Raw genomic sequence first — 18735 nt, 5'->3', positions numbered from 1 at the left:
TTGCAGGGCAGCTGTAAACCTGGAATGCCGATGTACTCACCATCTAATCTCGTCTTTCTTTTCTGCTTCTAATCAGCTTGTTTCATTTAAAAGCAACTGGAAACCACAAGCAGACGAGACTATAAGGAACAGCAGTAGGTTTTTTTTTAATATATATATATATTTTTTTTTTTTTCTGGTGCTGGAGGGTAAAAGCAATTAGAGCATCTTTGTGCAGAAGATACAAGAACAGGCCCTGCTGCAGCCTTGAAGAAGCCACGTAGCGGCCGTCATAAAAGAGGCGACAACACGCAGTCAGACAAAATTATGGGAATGATGGCTCGGAATGTAGAGCAAATTTTACTGCTTGTACTCAGGTGATAACACTGGCTCCACAGTGTGAGAATCAAGGCTGGTGACCGATACCAAAACTGCCATTCAAAAGAATAAAGAAGCCTTTCGTGAAACAAGACCGAGACTTTACATGTGTACAAACCACCACAGAACTACAACCTATCAGCTCGTGTTACAACAATGCAAATATAGATCACAACAGCTGTCGCATACAGCCTGCCTGGCTGTAAATACGGCTTCACAAGTGCTCATTAGTGCCAATAACATCAAACTACAGTGGCCAAAAAAGGCCACAACACTAGCAAATGCAGAAAACACAAACATATTCAAAATACGTGCATCAATAGCACTTATCATATCGCATTATGTGCACGCACCATCTGCTGATACAACACGCCAGCCGGCAGTTTCAGCCTTCTCCAAGAGCACAAATTCAGGTTTGTTAATAAGGACGTCTGTCACGATAATAGGGCTGGGAGATATGACATAAAATTCATATCACGATATAAATTGAATCCCTTCACGGTAACAGTATATGTCGCGATATAAACTTAAGTGTAAAGGTTATCATGGAAGTGTGTTTCTGAAAATGGGTCATATAGTCCCTTTGCAAAGCTAAACTCATTAAAAGAAACAAATAAATAAAAACAAAAACAGATATTAATTTTGAGCACCCGATTCTCTGACTTGTTAGACATGTATTTTTGTGCATTGGAATAATCTCATTTTGCCATTCCTGCTTCTGTCCAGCAGGAGGCAGTGTTGGTTTGTCTGCTTTTGGTGGCATTTTGTCCAGAAAGTCCTCATAGACGCCACCACATGGGTTGATGATCCTGATTGGCTTAGGTCGTGGGGTTCCACCAATGATAGAGTGGAAGGCGTGTTTTGTTTTTTTTTGTTTTTGTTTTTCCTCGGCTCTCCTGGGTGAGACGGAGCTGTCAACGCAGTTGAATGAGGAAATGTGAGACTGTTTACTGCGACTTTCTGCAAATACACGCATCAAATATGACCATAAAATTCACAAAAAAACATTGCGAAAATTATTAATCATAATTCAGGTTCTAGTAGGCCTATTAACGTAACTTAAAAACTCGTATAAAGCTTCAAGTGTGCACTTTTAAAACGCACTGAAATAGAGACAGTCTGATGACTTTAAAGGGACAATTGCTTAATTCGTTCATGTGACTTTTACATGATCGAATTCAGTCAGGTGACTCCAGAGGGTTAAAATAGCTTATAATTTCACACTCTTACAAGGAGAAGTTTTAATCTGCCGAAGTGGAGATGGAGCCTGTGACCAAATCACTAACTGCAGTCTTTTCCAGTCGCTCAGAGTCACTGAGGAAGATACAGTGACGTCATCAACAAGGATTATTGCGGTTGGTCGGTAGAGTCTAAATCTCTACTGTTGGCCAAATTTATACAGTGAAATGGTTAAATCGTTCATGTCGCCCACCCCTAATGCACACATTAATGATGTATGTGAACACAAGAAATAATGTGATTGTGATTTACTCTCCTCATATCTTGTGAAAATCTTTGCACATCACGGTATAAAGTCTACACACAGAAACTGAATCACATACAAGTAACTTCTACTTTGTTCCATGTGTTAAAACATCTATTAACCAACAGCGACAAGAACATTATTAGTTTAACACAGTGGCTGCAGAGCGGTGTACAATTACTATACTTGGGCTCAGCTGTGAGCCTTCTTGCACCATGGCACCTGTTCTAACATATGCCCAGTGACACTTGGGTCGGAGCAGGTCAGTAAAAGCTGGTGTGCTGCTCTGTGTACAGCCTGTGTGCCTGTCTGCCACACCATAAGAAGGAAGCATCCTTCTTATATACAGTTTCAAACACACCACACTTTGAGGAGAGACTCTTAAGCAATATTGACACTTATTCTACGTAGGATGTTTTAAATTTGTAATAGTTAAATGATGAGTTGTGCTCCAGTAAAGGAATATTCAGTGCACCAACCAACCTTCTTTGCAGTTTTTTTGTCCAACAGTTTTGTGGGAGTTCAAAGTTTAAAAAAAACTTTAATAATGAAGTAATCTTGTAATTCAATGTCCTCTTGTGAGTTAGATGTTAAAATCCTTGAGTGACTGCTGTATCGCCGTTGGCATCCAATTCCCCACACCTTGATAAGATACATTTCCTTATCTTAATCTTTAGGACAATGATAACACTCAATATGTGTATAGATGAACAAAAAAAAAAGCAGGAAAAAAACAACAAAGACCCTCCTACGTCAGGTCATAAAAATATATATATGTAGCATTTGTTTGTGTCAGGATTATCATGGGTGTCTTGGTGGCTTCCCTCACTAGTCTCTTTCCTGCAGTCCTTCAGCTTTTTGAGGACAGCCCTACCAAACTGCGCCATATGATTTCTATCTCTGATATATCCCAGGAAATATTCAAAGACTTGAAACTGTTCTTGTGTCCATCTCCTGCCTTATCTGAAGCCAACTGGCTTTGCAAATGATTTGTGTTATATTAATTGACGTCCATGCTTGTCCATATGTTTTCAAAGCAGATTTGTCCTACTCCAACAAGATATACAGTAACTATAAATGAACTCCTGCTTTGTAAAAGCCCCGTCATACCATGACGATTAAGCCTGCGTATGCCGACCGTATAAAAAATGCTGGCAAACGCTGGTGTATGTCTAACTTGCCTCTTGAACATCTTGTCATTTTGTTGTTTCAGATAAATCCAAACATAATCAGTATATATGATATTAAAAAGACAAAACCGAGACCTGCACTCACCAAAGTGAAGTCCCATTGCGGTCCTGGGGTGAGGAAGGTGAAGGAGCTTCCCCTTCTCAATGACCTACAACAGAATGACAATACACAAGATCAGAGATGGACAAAATGACTACAGCACGATAGCTACAAACACCTATAGGCCTATTTAGCATGGCCTTCCCCTGTGTGCCTGAACATTTCAAAAAGTCACCCCTACAATCTTCCACTACTATTCTGTGAAGAGCTGTGACTCAGAACCAGCCATGACACCTAGAAGAAACAGTTTGTCCGGCCCCAACCAGAGGATGAGTAAAGCTGATGAGTTAAAAAGTGATGAATGTTCAGCGGTGTCTGCCCGGTACCTACCACAGCCTCAGCATAGTGCCTCCTCAGCAGTGCTGTCCTCCAACTCTGACCAGGACTGAGACAAAGGCACGCCAAGCCAAAGAAGGGATGGCAACATGACCCCAAGTCCACTTGCACCAACCAAAATGCTCTCCAAGGTCTTCGGCCACATTTGTGTGAAGGAGGAGTCTTTCTTTCTCCACCCAAAGATTTGGACAAGGGCTATTTTTGCTGGGATTTGCTAAAGGACACAGCTTTACCATTTTTGGGACTCCAAAGTAGGATTGTTTGTGTTAACCCCTCCCACAAACAACAATCAATACTGCAAATCCTTACATCAAAGATGTTACCATTGTGCTTTTAAAGCATCGCAGTAAAGCCAGCAAAGGCCACAACATGTCATGTGTAGTGAATGGATGAGTACACAACGGAGGATCAAAGAAGTGCTTTAAGCTCTGTCTCCTGTTAACATTTATTAAACACCATCTATCAAAAATTTTATTGAAGCTTTACTTCACACACATGAATATGTGTACCTCATACGCCATACAAGGATACGTAAATGAGCAAGTTACAAAACCAAGAGTGATGACTACAGAGGTGAGTATAATGTTTGATAGACTACAGACACAAATTACCGAACTGAGCATTTATGGATAGTAACAGTAAGATTTTCAGTAAGACCAACATGTCATTGATTATGTGCAATAAATCCAATGACAGCTGTGCTGCTTGCAGGAGCATGGTAGAGTTATGATGGGTTCAAGATGCACAATACATCATGGAAATTGGACAACGGGGAAGCGACCATAAGGTATTAAAATCCTGAAGAATATGTTTCAGTTATTAAACTTATCCCTCTCAGGTAGGTCCCAGAAATCGCTTGCGGAAGCTTGACAGTGCCACTTTTAGTCAAAACGATATTGTTGGTGATTCTGTATAGTTGAATCATGATGAACTCCAGATGCCCAATAGATGGATGACAAAGGAGAATGGCAGGGGGTCAGCATGCAAATCAAAGAAGTAGAATGTCCTAAATAGGCCCTGAGGCCTGTTGGAGCTGGTTCTTATCTTCCAATTCTGTAGAGTCAATCAGATGAGAGTCTGACTCGCCCTGTAAGGGAAGCCAGTCCAATGCAGGTTACTTCTGCAGCGGAGGACAATCTGCATGTACAACTGGATGGACTGATAGAATGTAGATTAAAAAGTGTCTTGTCCAAAGACACGGACAGGTATCACTAGTGAGCTTTGACTTTGGCAGATCAGCTCCTTATCCACTGAGCAGCCTGCTCTCTCTGGGCAATACACCAGTGTCATAACTAGTGTGATAGTACACCATGGATTGTGCAATACTGTAAACACTGTGAGAAATCAGTTTTCCTCCTCGAACAATGCAGAACACCCTCCTGTTCTACTAGGCTCCACATGTGAGTCAAAAACACCCGTGAAATACTACTTATAACTGTAACTGGCTATAAAGACAATTTCATATGAAGACATAACAGTCATGGAAATGGTTACAAAAACTGATTCTCTTGTGTGAACCAGGGGACTTTTGCACTGCCTGCACACTCAGTTAAGCATTAAACATTAACTAAACACAGTCACAAATTCATTAAAAAGATGTAAACATCTTTTAATCAGGTTTTCATGCAGATTTTTACTTTGAAAATTTGAAAGTAAAAATGGTCCAGGTTATACTCTTGCTCAAATAAGATTATTATTTGAGCAAGAGTTATTATTTATAATATTATATATACTTTTTTCTCGAGCCACTTGGGTGGGTAGGGAGAGTTCCCATGGGATAAAAAAGCTTTTCAACCTACCATCCCTGGTTCTGAAGACCAGGTACCCAAGAGGCTCTACTCGACTCTTTTTTTACTCTCCTATTTTACTCTTCCTTTTTAGATATTTAGATATACCTTTATATACTAGCATAGTTCCACCTTAGAATTGGAATATAATATATAAAATATACCTTACTGAATTTTCATATAGTGAAAAACCACAGAAAATGAGTCTTATTAATTTCAGGTAATATGGTCTGCACGTAGCAGATAGCTGATTATATGTTGACCAAATGCTGGTAAAATATAGATATTTTTGTTGAGAAAAAAAAAAAAAACTCAATCATCTTCAAAAATACACAAAGGCTACTTGCCATCATTTGCCTTATTTATGGCACTCTGTGTTAATGAGGGAGCAGAAAGGTCATACCTTATGTCAAAGACTTGTACCAGTGGAGGGAGATCAGTAGCACTGAAGAGAAGAGCTTATACTCTACTACAACCCCTGGCAAAAATTATGGAATCACCGGCCTCAGAGGATGTTCATTCAGTTGTTTAATTTTGTAGAAAAAAAGCAGATCACAGACATGACACAAAACTAAAGTCATTTCAAATGGCAACTTTCTGGCTTTAAGAAACACTGTAAGAAATCAGGAAAAAAAAAAATTGTGGCAGTCAGTAACAGTTACTTTTTTAGACCAAGCAGAGGGAAAAAAATATGGAATCACTCAATTCTGAGGAAAAAATTATGGAATCATGAAAAACAAAAGAACGCTCCAACACATCACTAGTATTTTGTTGCACCACCTCTGGCTTTTATAACAGCTTGCAGTCTCTGAGGCATGGACTTAATGAGTGACAAACAGTACTCTTCATCAATCTGGCTCCAACTTTCTCTGATTGCTGTTGCCAGATCAGCTTTGCAGGTTGGAGCCTTGTCATGGACCATTTTCTTCAACTTCCACCAAAGATTTTCAATTGGATTAAGATCCGGACTATTTGCAGGCCATGACATTGACCCTATGTGTCTTTTTGCAAGGAATGTTTTCACAGTTTTTGCTCTATGGCAAGATGCATTATCATCCTGAAAAATGATTTCATCATCCCCAAACATCCTTTCAATTGATGGGATAAGAAAAGTGTCCAAAATATCAACGTAAACTTGTGCATTTATTGATGATGTAATGACAGCCATCTCCCCATTGCCTTTACCTGACATGCAGCCCCATATCATCAATGACTGTGGAAATTTACATGTTCTCTTCAGGCAGTCATCTTGCTGAGTGATGCTGAAAAACTAATTCATGCATTTATTTCCTCTAGGCTGGACTATTGTAATTCATTATTATCAGGTTGTCCTAAAAGTTCCCTAAAAAGCCTTCAGTTAATTCAAAATGCTGCAGCTAGAGTACTGACAGGGACTAGAAGGAGAGAGCATATCTCACCTATATTGGCCTCTCTTCATTGGCTTCCTGTTAATTCTAGAATAGAATTTAAAATTCTTCTTCTTACTTATAAGGTTTTGAATAATCAGGTCCCATCTTATCTTAGGGACCTCGTAGTACCATATCACCCCAATAGAGCGCTTCGCTCTCAGACTGCAGGCTTACTTGTAGTTCCTAGGGTTTGTAAGAGTAGAATGGGAGGCAGAGCCTTCAGCTTTCAGGCTCCTCTCCTGTGGAACCAGCTCCCAATTCAGATCAGGGAGACAGACACCCTCTCTACTTTAAGATTAGGCTTAAAACTTTCCTTTTTGCTAAAGCTTATAGTTAGGGCTGGATCAGGTGACCCTGAACCATCCCTTAGTTATGCTGCTATAGACGTAGACTGCTGGGGGGTTCCCATGATGCACTGTTTCTTTCTCTTTTTGCTCTGTATGCACCACTCTGCATTTAATCATTAGTGATCGATCTCTGCTCCCCTCCACAGCATGTCTTTTTCCTGGTTCTCTCCCTCAGCCCCAACCAGTCCCAGCAGAAGACTGCCCCTCCCTGAGCCTGGTTCTGCTGGAGGTTTCTTCCTGTTAAAAGGGAGTTTTTCCTTCCCACTGTAGCCAAGTGCTTGCTCACAGGGGGTCGTTTTGACCGTTGGGGTTTTACATAATTATTGTATGGCCTTGCCTTACAATATAAAGCGCCTTGGGGCAACTGTTTGTTGTGATTTGGCGCTATATAAAAAAAATTGATTGATTGATCTTTATAAATCTCATTGGAACGGCACCAAACAAAAGTTCCAGCATTATCACCTTGCCCAATGCAGATTCGAGATTCATCACTGAATATGACTTTCATCCAGTCATCCACAGTCCACGATTGCTTTTCCTTAGCCCATTGTAACCTTGTTTTTTTCTGTTTAGGTGTTAATGATGGCTTTCGTTTAGCTTTTCTGTATGTAAATCCCATTTCCTTTAGGCGGTTTCTTACAGTTCGGTCACAGACGTTGATTCCAGTTTCCTCCCATTCGTTCCTCATTTGTTTTGTTGTGCATTTTCGATTTTTGAGACATACTGCTTTAAGTTTTCTGTCTTGACGCTTTGATGTCTTCCTTGGTCTACCAGTATGTTTGCCTTTAACAACCTTCCCATGTTGTTTGTATTTGGTCCAGAGTTTAGACACAACTGACTGTGAACAGCCAACATCTTTTGCAACATTGCGTGATGATTTACCCTCTTTTAAGAGTTTAATAATCCTCTCCTTTGTTTCAATTGACATCTCTCGTGTTGGAGCCATGATTCATGTCAGTCCACTTGGTGCAACAGCTCTCCAAGGTGTGATCACTCCTTTTTAGATGCAGACTAACGAGCAGATGTGATGTGATGCAGGTGTTAGTTTTGGGGATGAAAATTTACAGGGTGATTCCATAATTTATTCCTCAGAATTGAGTGAGTCTATATTTTTTTTTCCCTCTGCTTGGTCTAAAAAAGTAACCGTTACTGACTGCCACAATTTTTTTTTTTTCCTGATTTCTTAAAGCCAGATAGTTGCCATTTGAAATGAGTTTAGTTTTGTGTCATGTCTGTGATCTGCTTTTTTTCTACAAAATTAAACAACTGAATGAACATCCTCCGAGGCCGGTGATACCATAATTTTTGCCAGGGGTTGTAGATGACAGAGAGTTACTGCAAAACGCCATTTAGCACTCCCAAACATCACAGCAAAGCTTTATATAGTTTTGAAAACAGAGACATCAAATTTCTAATTCTTTTAGCATTATCATCTTTACATTAGGCAGGATTACAGCAGAGTTATTTGGCACCTGCCATAGTTTGTGTAGATTCACAAATATGAGACCCAGTGTTGATTACTGAAACACAAAAATATTTCACTTCAAGTTCACTTTTGGTGACTTTACTCATTCATTTCTATTGATGTGTTATTTTGATAACACGAAGAAGCATTAAAATTTTAATAGTTGAACTTTTGGCAATTTTGTGCCACCTTTGACTATATTCTTTTAAAAAGAGAATCATTTTTTTCTTGCAAATCGTGTTTTATTGTAGAGATAGGCCACATTTCTCTCTACCAGAATGCTTTGCAATAAATCGACAGTTCCGTGTCCTGACAATATTGCGCATGCGTGCACAGTTGCATCCTCTGCACAATCACGCATGCATGTGCAGTTGTGTGGCGGACAGGAATGATATTCCACAGGAATGACATCTTGTGAGAACACTGGTCAGGGCGCGGAGTAATACATCCTAATGTGAAATGGTCAAATATTTTGCCACCGCTACCCCGATTTTATACGGTCTGAAATCTCACACTCTGAACCAATCAGATTCACTGAAAAATGTAACTGAATTAGAATACCATCTCTCAAACACATGCATGGGGGGTGGGGGAATAGGGCCCAAACATTTCTAATAGTAAGTCCCTTCAACTGCTCCCTTTATTTTTACTTAGGGTCACCACAGCAGATCCGATGTCGATTTGCTCATTGAATTGGCACAAGCCACCGGATGCCCCTCCTGACGCAACTCCATATGACATGGAGAGACCGGCAGGGGCGGGGTTTGAACTGAATCCAAGTGCACTAATCACTTGGCCACCACCCGTGCCCCCAAACATTTCTAATAAAGGTAGAGAATACAACAGTGGTCATAAACAGAAGATGAAATGTTAAGACAAAAAGGAATATTGTTTAAAGAAACTAATATATAACAATCATGAATCATACTCAGCGCAGTGAATCAAATCCTCCACCGCTGAGCTTTCATAACCAATTCTGGTTTATAGAAATAACAAATGATGTCAAAACAGTTGATAATATTGAGAATTTATTTATTTGGGTCCAACATGGTGGGACCTAAAAAGGCATTAGCATCAAGAATGTTGCTTAGTAACACTTGCTGTCTGTGTGAGTCCGGCAAGTGCTGCTCGTAAGACTGAATCACTGAAGTCCTCGTGTCGGCCTGTTACTGTGACATAACAACTGCTTATCTACACTCAGCTCTCCCCTTCTGTGCCCTGATGCCTGGTTAATAACAGTGTAAGGCTACAGCCAATTCTTTAAAATTTTCAACTGTAATTTAGTATTTATACATATGAAAAACAATATAGAGCAATAGCAGAAATACTTGTGCAGTAATCCAGAACAGCCAGCTTTAAAGCTTTCCATGCAACAAAGTGTCTCAAATAAATTCTATAACAACTGGACTTTGACAATCTTCATCAAACCATATACAGAACAAGTCCAAGGTGCTGGCTTGATATTTCTGAAATTTGAATTTACCTCCACCAAAGAGGTCGTCTACTTGCATCTACTACAGATGTCTCAACCTCTAGATCAGTGATTCTCAACCGGGGTGCCGCGGCACCCTAGGGTGCCGTGATCGATCTTCAGGGGTGCCGTGGGTATTTTTCATATTTGCGATTACCGTGAATTATTTATTTTATCCACAAAGCATAAAACGACTCAGAATCTGATGTCAAACGTGCTGCAGCCTCGCTCTCGTCTTAAGGCGGGACAATAACAAGGAGGCTGACGGCCGATTAAAACAGTGCCGTCTCCTTCAAAAGCCGTCTAAAATGCGGAGCTGTCGGTGTGTGTGTCTGTGCCTGTGTGCGCGCCCGCAGTTAACAGGCTGCAGACTGCGAGGGAGGGGGTGGGTGAGGGAGATTCCTGAATGCAGGCGCGACACGTTCAGTGCGCAGTGAGCGCGGAGCAGAGAGAGGATTTTAACCCAAGTGAACGTTAACAAAACGGAAACATGAAGCTGCCTTTACTTCTCTCTGAACTTTCTCTAAAGGTGTGATTCTGCCGTTACCGTCCTGTTCTCACCATGTGCGCGTCGTATGCTGAATTTATGAGATCTTGAGATGAAATAAATGGTCAAATATCTTTAAAAACATTTTTTAAAAATGAGAATATATGAATGAACTGAGCCACAAAAAAAAAAAAACAATGTTCAGATGCAGAGATCACAAAAAGCAGGTGAGAACTCTGAACTTTAACAGCTGTTATTTTCCAAAGGTATTCATTTGTTCAATCTTGAGCTTAATGCAGTGTTTAAGCACAAAACGTGACTGATGAGGAGAAACAATTTCAGAAATGCAACAGAAACAACCACAAATCAGAAAAAGTTGGGACTGTATGTAAAATGAAGATAAAAATAAAAATGTTGCACCATTCCCAGTTTCTCCACTCACAGAAGCCAAACGTTCTTCCAGAGTTGTGTAATTATACTACAATAGTAGAATATAAAGAAGGAAAAAAAAAGAAAATAAATAGACAATATATTCGTCAATCTCAATTATTTGTCTGACAATTAATCTTCTCCAGAAATTCCTAATCGTGACAGCCCTACTTGAGATCAGAGCGCAAAATGCTTGAGGATTTTCAAAATGCGTTGTTTTCTGTATCGATTTTCTATTGCGATAATTGGGTTTTGCGCAAAACCAGAGGTAATAGCATTATAATATTATTTTGGTTGGTGGTGTGCCGCAGGATTTTGTAAATATAAAAAGGGTGCCGCGGCTCAAAAAAGGTTGAAAATCACTGCTCTAGATCACAGAGGCAGAGTGCAAAACTTGCGTTTAATAAATCAGGTTCCCATGACTCAAAAACTTGAGTAGTACTGATCTCTGCAATCAGATCAGGACATCCCTAGCATTTACTGTATGTGTATCATACTTTCATAAATGATTTCTCCAGCAACGCATACATTCTGTGTAAACATCCTGACCCATTCTCCGAAGTATCATGTACGTAGATGATGCTTCCACTCCAAATAGTATCTGTGCAAGAAGAATGTTTTACGTAATCTGCATTAGCTGCAGCTCTTGTTCTTCAGGGAACAATAATATACTGTGCACTACAGTAATGGTGAACTTTGTTTCATGTTTATATTGGCCCAAATCATGTGTAGGCCTATGCTCAGCAGAAACATTCTGTCCTCGGACCCTGCTGCTATTTCTTCCTGGTCCTATTAGGGGGTTGCCACAGCAGATCATCAATTCCCATCTCACTCGGTCATATCAACTATCTGCATGCTCTTCATCAAGAGCACAAAAAAAACAACAACCCCAAACCCAAGGATTTAACAAGAAAAATGACGAAGAATCCCTCTCCCATGACAGACGTCATATGTGATGCGAGGACAAAGACAGGAAACAACAAGTGATGACATGAAGACAAAATGTAACAAGAGTGGGAAAATGTGAGAAGCTGACAAGATGAGAACAGGTGAAGTGCACACACAGTAACAGGGTCCAGCTCCACAGAGGCCCACCCAGGCTGTACCTCACAGAGCTTTGGATAAACATCCAACAAATGCTACATGTGTTGTTGAATATCAGCAGCAGCTAAAGACAGAGTGCAAACATGACACTCCTTGGGTGTCCTGGTGTCAAAGGGTAAAATGTAAGCACCTGTCTGAGGAAGAGGGGAGGTGATCAGTACGCACAAGCCTTTATGTTAGGACTTCATAACCAAACTACACTCACAGCTCAGTAGTCTGTGTGATCATTAGTATTGGTCATATGCAATATTAACTATTTACTGTTGCATACTACAAGTGTCTATATGTGCCGGACTCAGCCCTCTGCCAGACTGGTGGCCTGTACAGGGTGTAACCACCCCCCCCAAAACCTGTGAACCTTAACTAAATAATCTGGTTTAGAAAATGGATGGACAACTGATTTGGGTTATATTAACTACGTAACATGACCAAATGTTGCAATAAAACTATTCTACACTCATTGATAACGCCTCAAAGTATTTGAAGTATCCAAGTTCAATTTATGTGGAATCATTGCCATTATATAATGGCTGGATCGATCCTCGTCATTTGATTGGCGGTTTGTATGTCACATGACATGGATTACTTGTACCATTTGCCATTGTGTTCCACTTACCATGCAATAGTGCCATTACTAAAATCTCCAAGGCTTTCCATCCCTACAACTATGCACAAGTAGGATTTAGATTCTACTGACTCCATGAGTAAGTATATCGGAACAACCCCCCCCCCCCCCCCCCCCCCCCCCCACCACCACAGTTTGTTGGTTTTAGATAGAAACCCCAAGCAGACCAGACTCAGTGGGGTAACCATCTGCTATAGCCAAACAAAAGACACAGCACAAGCATGAAAGAACATTAACTGACAGAAATCTTTCAGCTAAATCATTACATAGAATCCGTTGATCGCACAAGACAGTGGAAATGCCAACAAGGTGTAGATTAGACTCCCAGTAAAACAGACTGCATGAGTAAGTCAGTGACTGTACTGATGCTGTATTTCAAACTCCCATAGCTCACCCCAAATGTACCTCCAACCTCTCCCCAAGATGTAGACTTCACACATATTGATGGAAGTTTCCAACAGCTCATACATCGGGTCCCAAGAGTTAATCCCACACCTGTTCAAAATCTGTAATTCTTTGAATACTGGCAATCAGAGTAGTATGTCCCCTCGGCTGTTCTCAAGGTGGATCTGCACAGTATGATCCATGGCATCACGGCACTACACTGCAACGGGATGCAGGGTTACTGTACCAGTTTACTGAGAATTACAGCTGGGTACTATTGGTAAAGCAGAAACTTGGAATGGAATGTGCAGCGTTTCCAGAGAGTCTGTCATTCTGGAAAACAGAGTGATCGACACACATAAAGACATTAGCCCCTGGAAGTTGTACTAACCAAAATAAACAATCTGATGACTATTATAGTATCACGCACATTCTCACACTGTTCAAAATGTGAGTAAATCTTCTCAGGCAATGGAAGCATGCAACAATTAAATGTAACCAGGCCTTCTAGGACAGGTATTTGCATCACAGCTTAACCACAGATGCTTTAAGATGTGAACTATTAACCGGGAATGCTGCCAGTTTGACTCAGAGAAACCATAAATCCTAAACATGACATTTGAAAATACACACCAAACTTGAGACATTCAGTGTAATTACAATACAATGAGATATTTAACATATTTTTATAAGCTCCACACATAAAACATATATAAACAATCTTCTGTCTAATCAGTTACTGTGGATTGAACAAAAATAAAGGTTTTCATTTACAGTGGATTATGACTTTGGTTTTCACTGCCTAATAGAATGTATGTTCCTGTCAAACATTTTCTTGGTGGGAATTCCCATTTTATCTTCCCACACAATAAGCTATATTCAAATCTAATAACTGCTACATGTGGGCTTATTCTAACAAGTACATGACTGACTCGCTAAACATCCGCCGCCGCTGCCAAGCAGGGGACAAAGGTCCATTTTTCTCATGTAGCTGTTACATTGGTATTTAAGAAAGTGTGGCTCGTGACTCAGTGGATTAGCATCAGTTTGCCCTGCCCTTGTTTTCTGAGGCTGACAAATTTTGAAACTGAACTTCGACAGCCCCGCCCCCATCTACATCCTCCTGAGACGTTTCACTACATAAAAATACATGCGTTGACAAAGCATCACCAATAGAGGCCGTCTCAGAACCCAGAACATACTCATAAGAACCAAACATACAGCTCTGATTCAAAAAGGTGCAGATGATTATGCCAGTGATTTTCAACCTTTTTTGAGCCGCGGCACCCTTTTTATATTTACAAAATCCTGCGGCACACCACCAACCAAAATAATATTATAATGCTATTACCTCTGGTTTTGCGCAAAACCCAATTATCGCAATAGAAAATCGATACAGAAAACAATGCATTTTGAAAATCCTCAAGCATTTTGCGCTCTGATCTCAAGTAGGGCTGTCACGATTAGGAATTTCTGGAGAAGATTAATTGTCAGACAAATAATTGCGATTGACGAATATATTGTCTATTTTTTCTTTTTTTTCCCCTTCTTTATATTCTACTATTGTAGTATAATTACACAACTCTGGAAGAACGTTTGGCTTCTGTGAGTGGAGAAACTGGGAATGGTGCAACATTTTTATTTTTATCTTCATTTTACATACAGTCCCAACTTTTTCTGATTTGTGGTTGTTTCTGTTGCATTTCTGAAATTGTTTCTTCTCATCAGTCACGTTTTGTGCTTCAACACTGCATTAAGCTCAAGATTGAACAAATGAATACCTTTGGAAAATAACAGCTGTTAAAGTTCAGAGTTCTCACCTGCTTTTTGTGATCTCTGCATCTGAACATTGTTTTTTTTTTTGTGGCTCAGTTCATTCATATATTCTCATTTTAAAAAAAATGTTTTTAAAGATATTTGACCATTTATTTCATCTCAAGATCTCATAAATTCAGCATACGATGCGCACATGGTGAGAACAGGACGGTAACGGCAGAATCACACCTTTAGAGAAAGTTCAGAGAGAAGTAAAGGCAGCTTCATGTTTCCGTTTTGTTAACGTTCACTTGGGTTAAAATCCTCTCTGCTCCGCGCTCGCTGCGCACTGAACGTGTCGCGCCTGCATTCAGGAATCTCCCTCACCCACCCCCTCCCTCGCAGTCTGCAGCCTGTTAACTGCGGGCGCGCACACAGGCACAGACACACACACCGACAGCTCCGCATTTTAGACGGCTTTTGAAGGAGACGGCACTGTTTTAATCGGCCGTCAGCCTCCTTGTTATTGTCCCGCCTTAAGACAAGAGCGAGGCTGCAGCACGTTTGACATCAGATTCTGAGTCGTTTTATGCTTTGTGGATAAAATAAATAATTCACGGTAATCGCGAATATGAAAAATACCCACGGCACCCCTGAAGATCGATCACGGCACCCTAGGGTGCCGCGGCACCCCGGTTGAGAATCACTGGATTATGCTATCAGACGTAGATCTGAGACATAAGGCAAACCGACAAGGCCTGAAATTTGGACACGACCAAACTGGGGTTCCAGGTCAGGACGCGAACCCTAAGATCCTGGTGAACCTGTGACGATGTCTGTCATTTGAATGTACACTTAAGGGTGATTCTTTAACTACGGGCACTATTGGCCTTGTAAATGTAATTTCCACCACACCATTGCTTTACAATATAAAGCGCCTTGGGGCAACTGTTTGTTGTAATTTGGCACTATATACATGTGCTCTGATGTCACTGTTTATCTCCACAGAAACTACCCAAACAATCTTTCACACAAACTGTTTAAAGGGACATTACAGTGTTGTGGTGGAAATTACGGCAGTAGTGTGGGACAACTACATTTTGTTTAAAAAAATCACAACAGTTGTATGACATTGAATACCCCAATTATGTTTTGATTATTTTACTGATATTTTATTCAGAGATATTTTAAAACATTAGAAAAAACATTTTTTTACCATTCATTTTTATCATTGAAGATCAAAAGTCTGGGTGTGGGACAAACACAAAACGGCAATATTTGCATATAATGATGCTGAAAAAAGGTGAAAAGGCACACTTTCATTGTAAAGATAACTATAAAAGTGTGAAATTTCCCCTATTTTCTGTTTTGCATACAATATGATCAAAGGACATAATAAGTGCCCGTAGTCTAAGAATCACCCTTAAACTATATCACATTATTTAAAAAATAAATAAATAAAAACATCCAATTGCATTGTTATGGGGCAGGCTATACCCTAAGAACAGCTAAAACAACTATTGCCCACCCCACCTGGTGTGACACTAATGGTACGATACACAAATTCTGAACCAAGCACTCCAAGAGCACACTGTTAGAACACTCTGTGTTCGTTTCTCTTGGTTTAAATCTGCACATGCTTGGCAACTCTACTGCTCAAACCAGAGTTCCACTGGCAGGTCAGGATTTAATGACATTCTCAGCGGGGAAATTGACTTATTTTTGCAGTCAAAACTTTATTTTCCATCAGCCTAGTTATGGAGGTCAAATGTTGGTTGATGTTTTTCCATGCTTGTCTGTAGACACAGTAGGCACTGGACAGGGTTGGGGGACTTTGGCACACAACACGGAAAAGCTTTGAAAAGAGTCCAATACAAAAACCCCAAGGGTTTATTATCCCAAAACACTGATTATTAATATTATTGTGTTAGCTGCCAGTCTGAAAATGTACCAGGATATTCTCAATGTACCGCCAAGGATGTCAGGAACACTATTTTTAAAAGACAAAGAGAAGTGATTGTGAGCGGGACTCAACATACATATAAAAACACCCCATTTATAGTCTCATATTCAAGTAGTCATAATGTCATTTATGTTTGGCAATCAACAAATTAACTGACTGGTAGTCTGAAATGAAATATACATTTCAAAAGGCGGGATGTTATTGACAAAGGTGTGTTTCAAGAAATACAATCAGCAGTCAGAATCAAAGGTCGGCATTTAGGATCAAAGAGCATCAATCACATATGAAGGTCAGTCAACAGTTTGAGAGGTCAACACTCACAAACTAAGATCACGCTCAAAGGTCAACAGGTTGGAATAAAAGGTCCAGGCATGCACTCTATTGATTAGCTTATTTTGCTTCTGTAACTGAAATTGGAATTCATTAAAAACACACACACACACACACATATAATATATATATATATATATATATATATACACACACACACACACGAGCGTTTAAACCTGCAATGTCTCTAAATCACAGATACTAATTTTTCTCAAAGTAACAGTAACTCTTAAAGAACTATTTTTGGGTAGTAAAATATACTACAAAGATAAAATAGTCTTTGCATGAAGCATAAAAGATGGTATCAAACAGTACAGCAAGTGTTAAAATAGTTGTCCCATACATTATACATCCATTACTATGTAGTAACAAATAAATAATAAATCACACTAACTGCACTTTGCAATTAAGTAGTCTTTTACTGACACCTTGCGGCCATGTTATAAAACTACACCAACCAACATGACACTTTTAACAAACATATATTTAAACCTTTTCCAGCATTTCATAGCTTGTTTAATGTACATACAAGTACTCAGTTTTTTGTGTGTGTGACAAAAAACCCGTTTTTGACGTGAAGTGCCATTTATTTGAAACAGTGCTGTCTTGCTAAAGCGTATTAGCAACAGTCAGCAAGTTTAAGAGACAAACTCTAAAATTCGGTGATACACTGCACATCGAATTTTAGATTTTTGCTGTATAATACAGTAAAAATTATCTACTTCAGGTTTTAGTTTTAGTGAGCTTCAGAATGACTAAATTGGAAAATTGGACACACCGTCTCAAGCCGCTGCTGCTCCCCACAGGAGACTCTTCTTCCTGGGCAGAACACTTCCTCTTCAGGGCCCTGGAGTTCGGAGCGCTTTTCGCTTTCTCTGCCGTCCAAACGGGACCGCACTCTTCACCGATTCGATCCATTTGAAATGCCGAAGACCAAAGAGTTTTGTATAAATGAGAAGACTTAAAACAATAGCAATAAATCTCGCAGGAGGGACGGATCTTTATTTTTTGAATATGGCGGAAATCCAGGTAACGTCCAATAAGAAGAACAGAGATATCCTCGTTGCTAGGATATAGCGCTGAATGGGCGGGGTCAGTAAGGGCGACGAATCAATCAACCAGTTTTCAATAAGAAAAATAAAATTTACGATTTTCATATACTGCAAATAGCTTCAGTTTTTAGTTTCAATAAATAAATCATCGTTTTAAATACTGCATTTTTATTATAATTAATTATATATTTTAACATACGATATTCATCAAATTGTTGATTGTTGCAGGTTTTTTAAATAAATAATTAAATGAATAAATAAATATAGTATTTTAATTATTTGATTTGATTGTATTATATTGTAAATAATCTGAATATTGTCTTAATTATTGGAATATATTTGTATAATATGGTAATGTATACTATAAAACATAAAAAAAATAAAGTATATTTATTAATAAAAGCAATATAGTGCAAAAAGGGGAACACAAAATAAAAACCCAAATCTAATCATGCAGTAAAATTATTGAGACTCACTAGCTTAATATTAGCTTTTTTAATTTTTCTGTGTTGCTACTACAATCTCGTGAGGCAATAATGTCTTATTTTCTTTTTCCTCATCTTTTTTCTGTGTTCTCGTGTTGGGGCAGGTTCTAGATGTTCGGCTTCACATACAGTAGCAAAAATATAATAAATACAGAGAAGCAGACAAACGTGGCAAA

At 39.4% G+C, this 18735-nt stretch overlaps 1 protein-coding gene across 1 annotated transcript in view; it reads right to left on the bottom strand.

Annotated features, from left to right (window-relative positions):
- net1 (neuroepithelial cell transforming 1) overlaps window positions 1–18164 on the bottom strand; it is a 39402-nt gene extending 21238 nt beyond the window's left edge. The window contains exons 1-2 of the mRNA XM_034162944.1: window positions 17801–18164; window positions 3116–3179 (exon numbers count right to left, since the gene is read on the bottom strand). Of these exons, the coding sequence (XP_034018835.1) occupies window positions 3116–3179; window positions 17801–17940 (204 nt within the window). The 5' untranslated portion in view covers window positions 17941–18164. The remainder of the gene's footprint in view (window positions 1–3115; window positions 3180–17800) is intronic.
- Window positions 18165–18735: the final 571 nt, after the last annotated feature.

The sequence above is a fragment of the Thalassophryne amazonica genome, chromosome 22, assembly GCF_902500255.1.
Source record: "Thalassophryne amazonica chromosome 22, fThaAma1.1, whole genome shotgun sequence".
Classification (NCBI taxonomy): domain Eukaryota; kingdom Metazoa; phylum Chordata; class Actinopteri; order Batrachoidiformes; family Batrachoididae; genus Thalassophryne; species Thalassophryne amazonica.
This window is presented reverse-complemented; position numbering and strand designations above follow the sequence as displayed.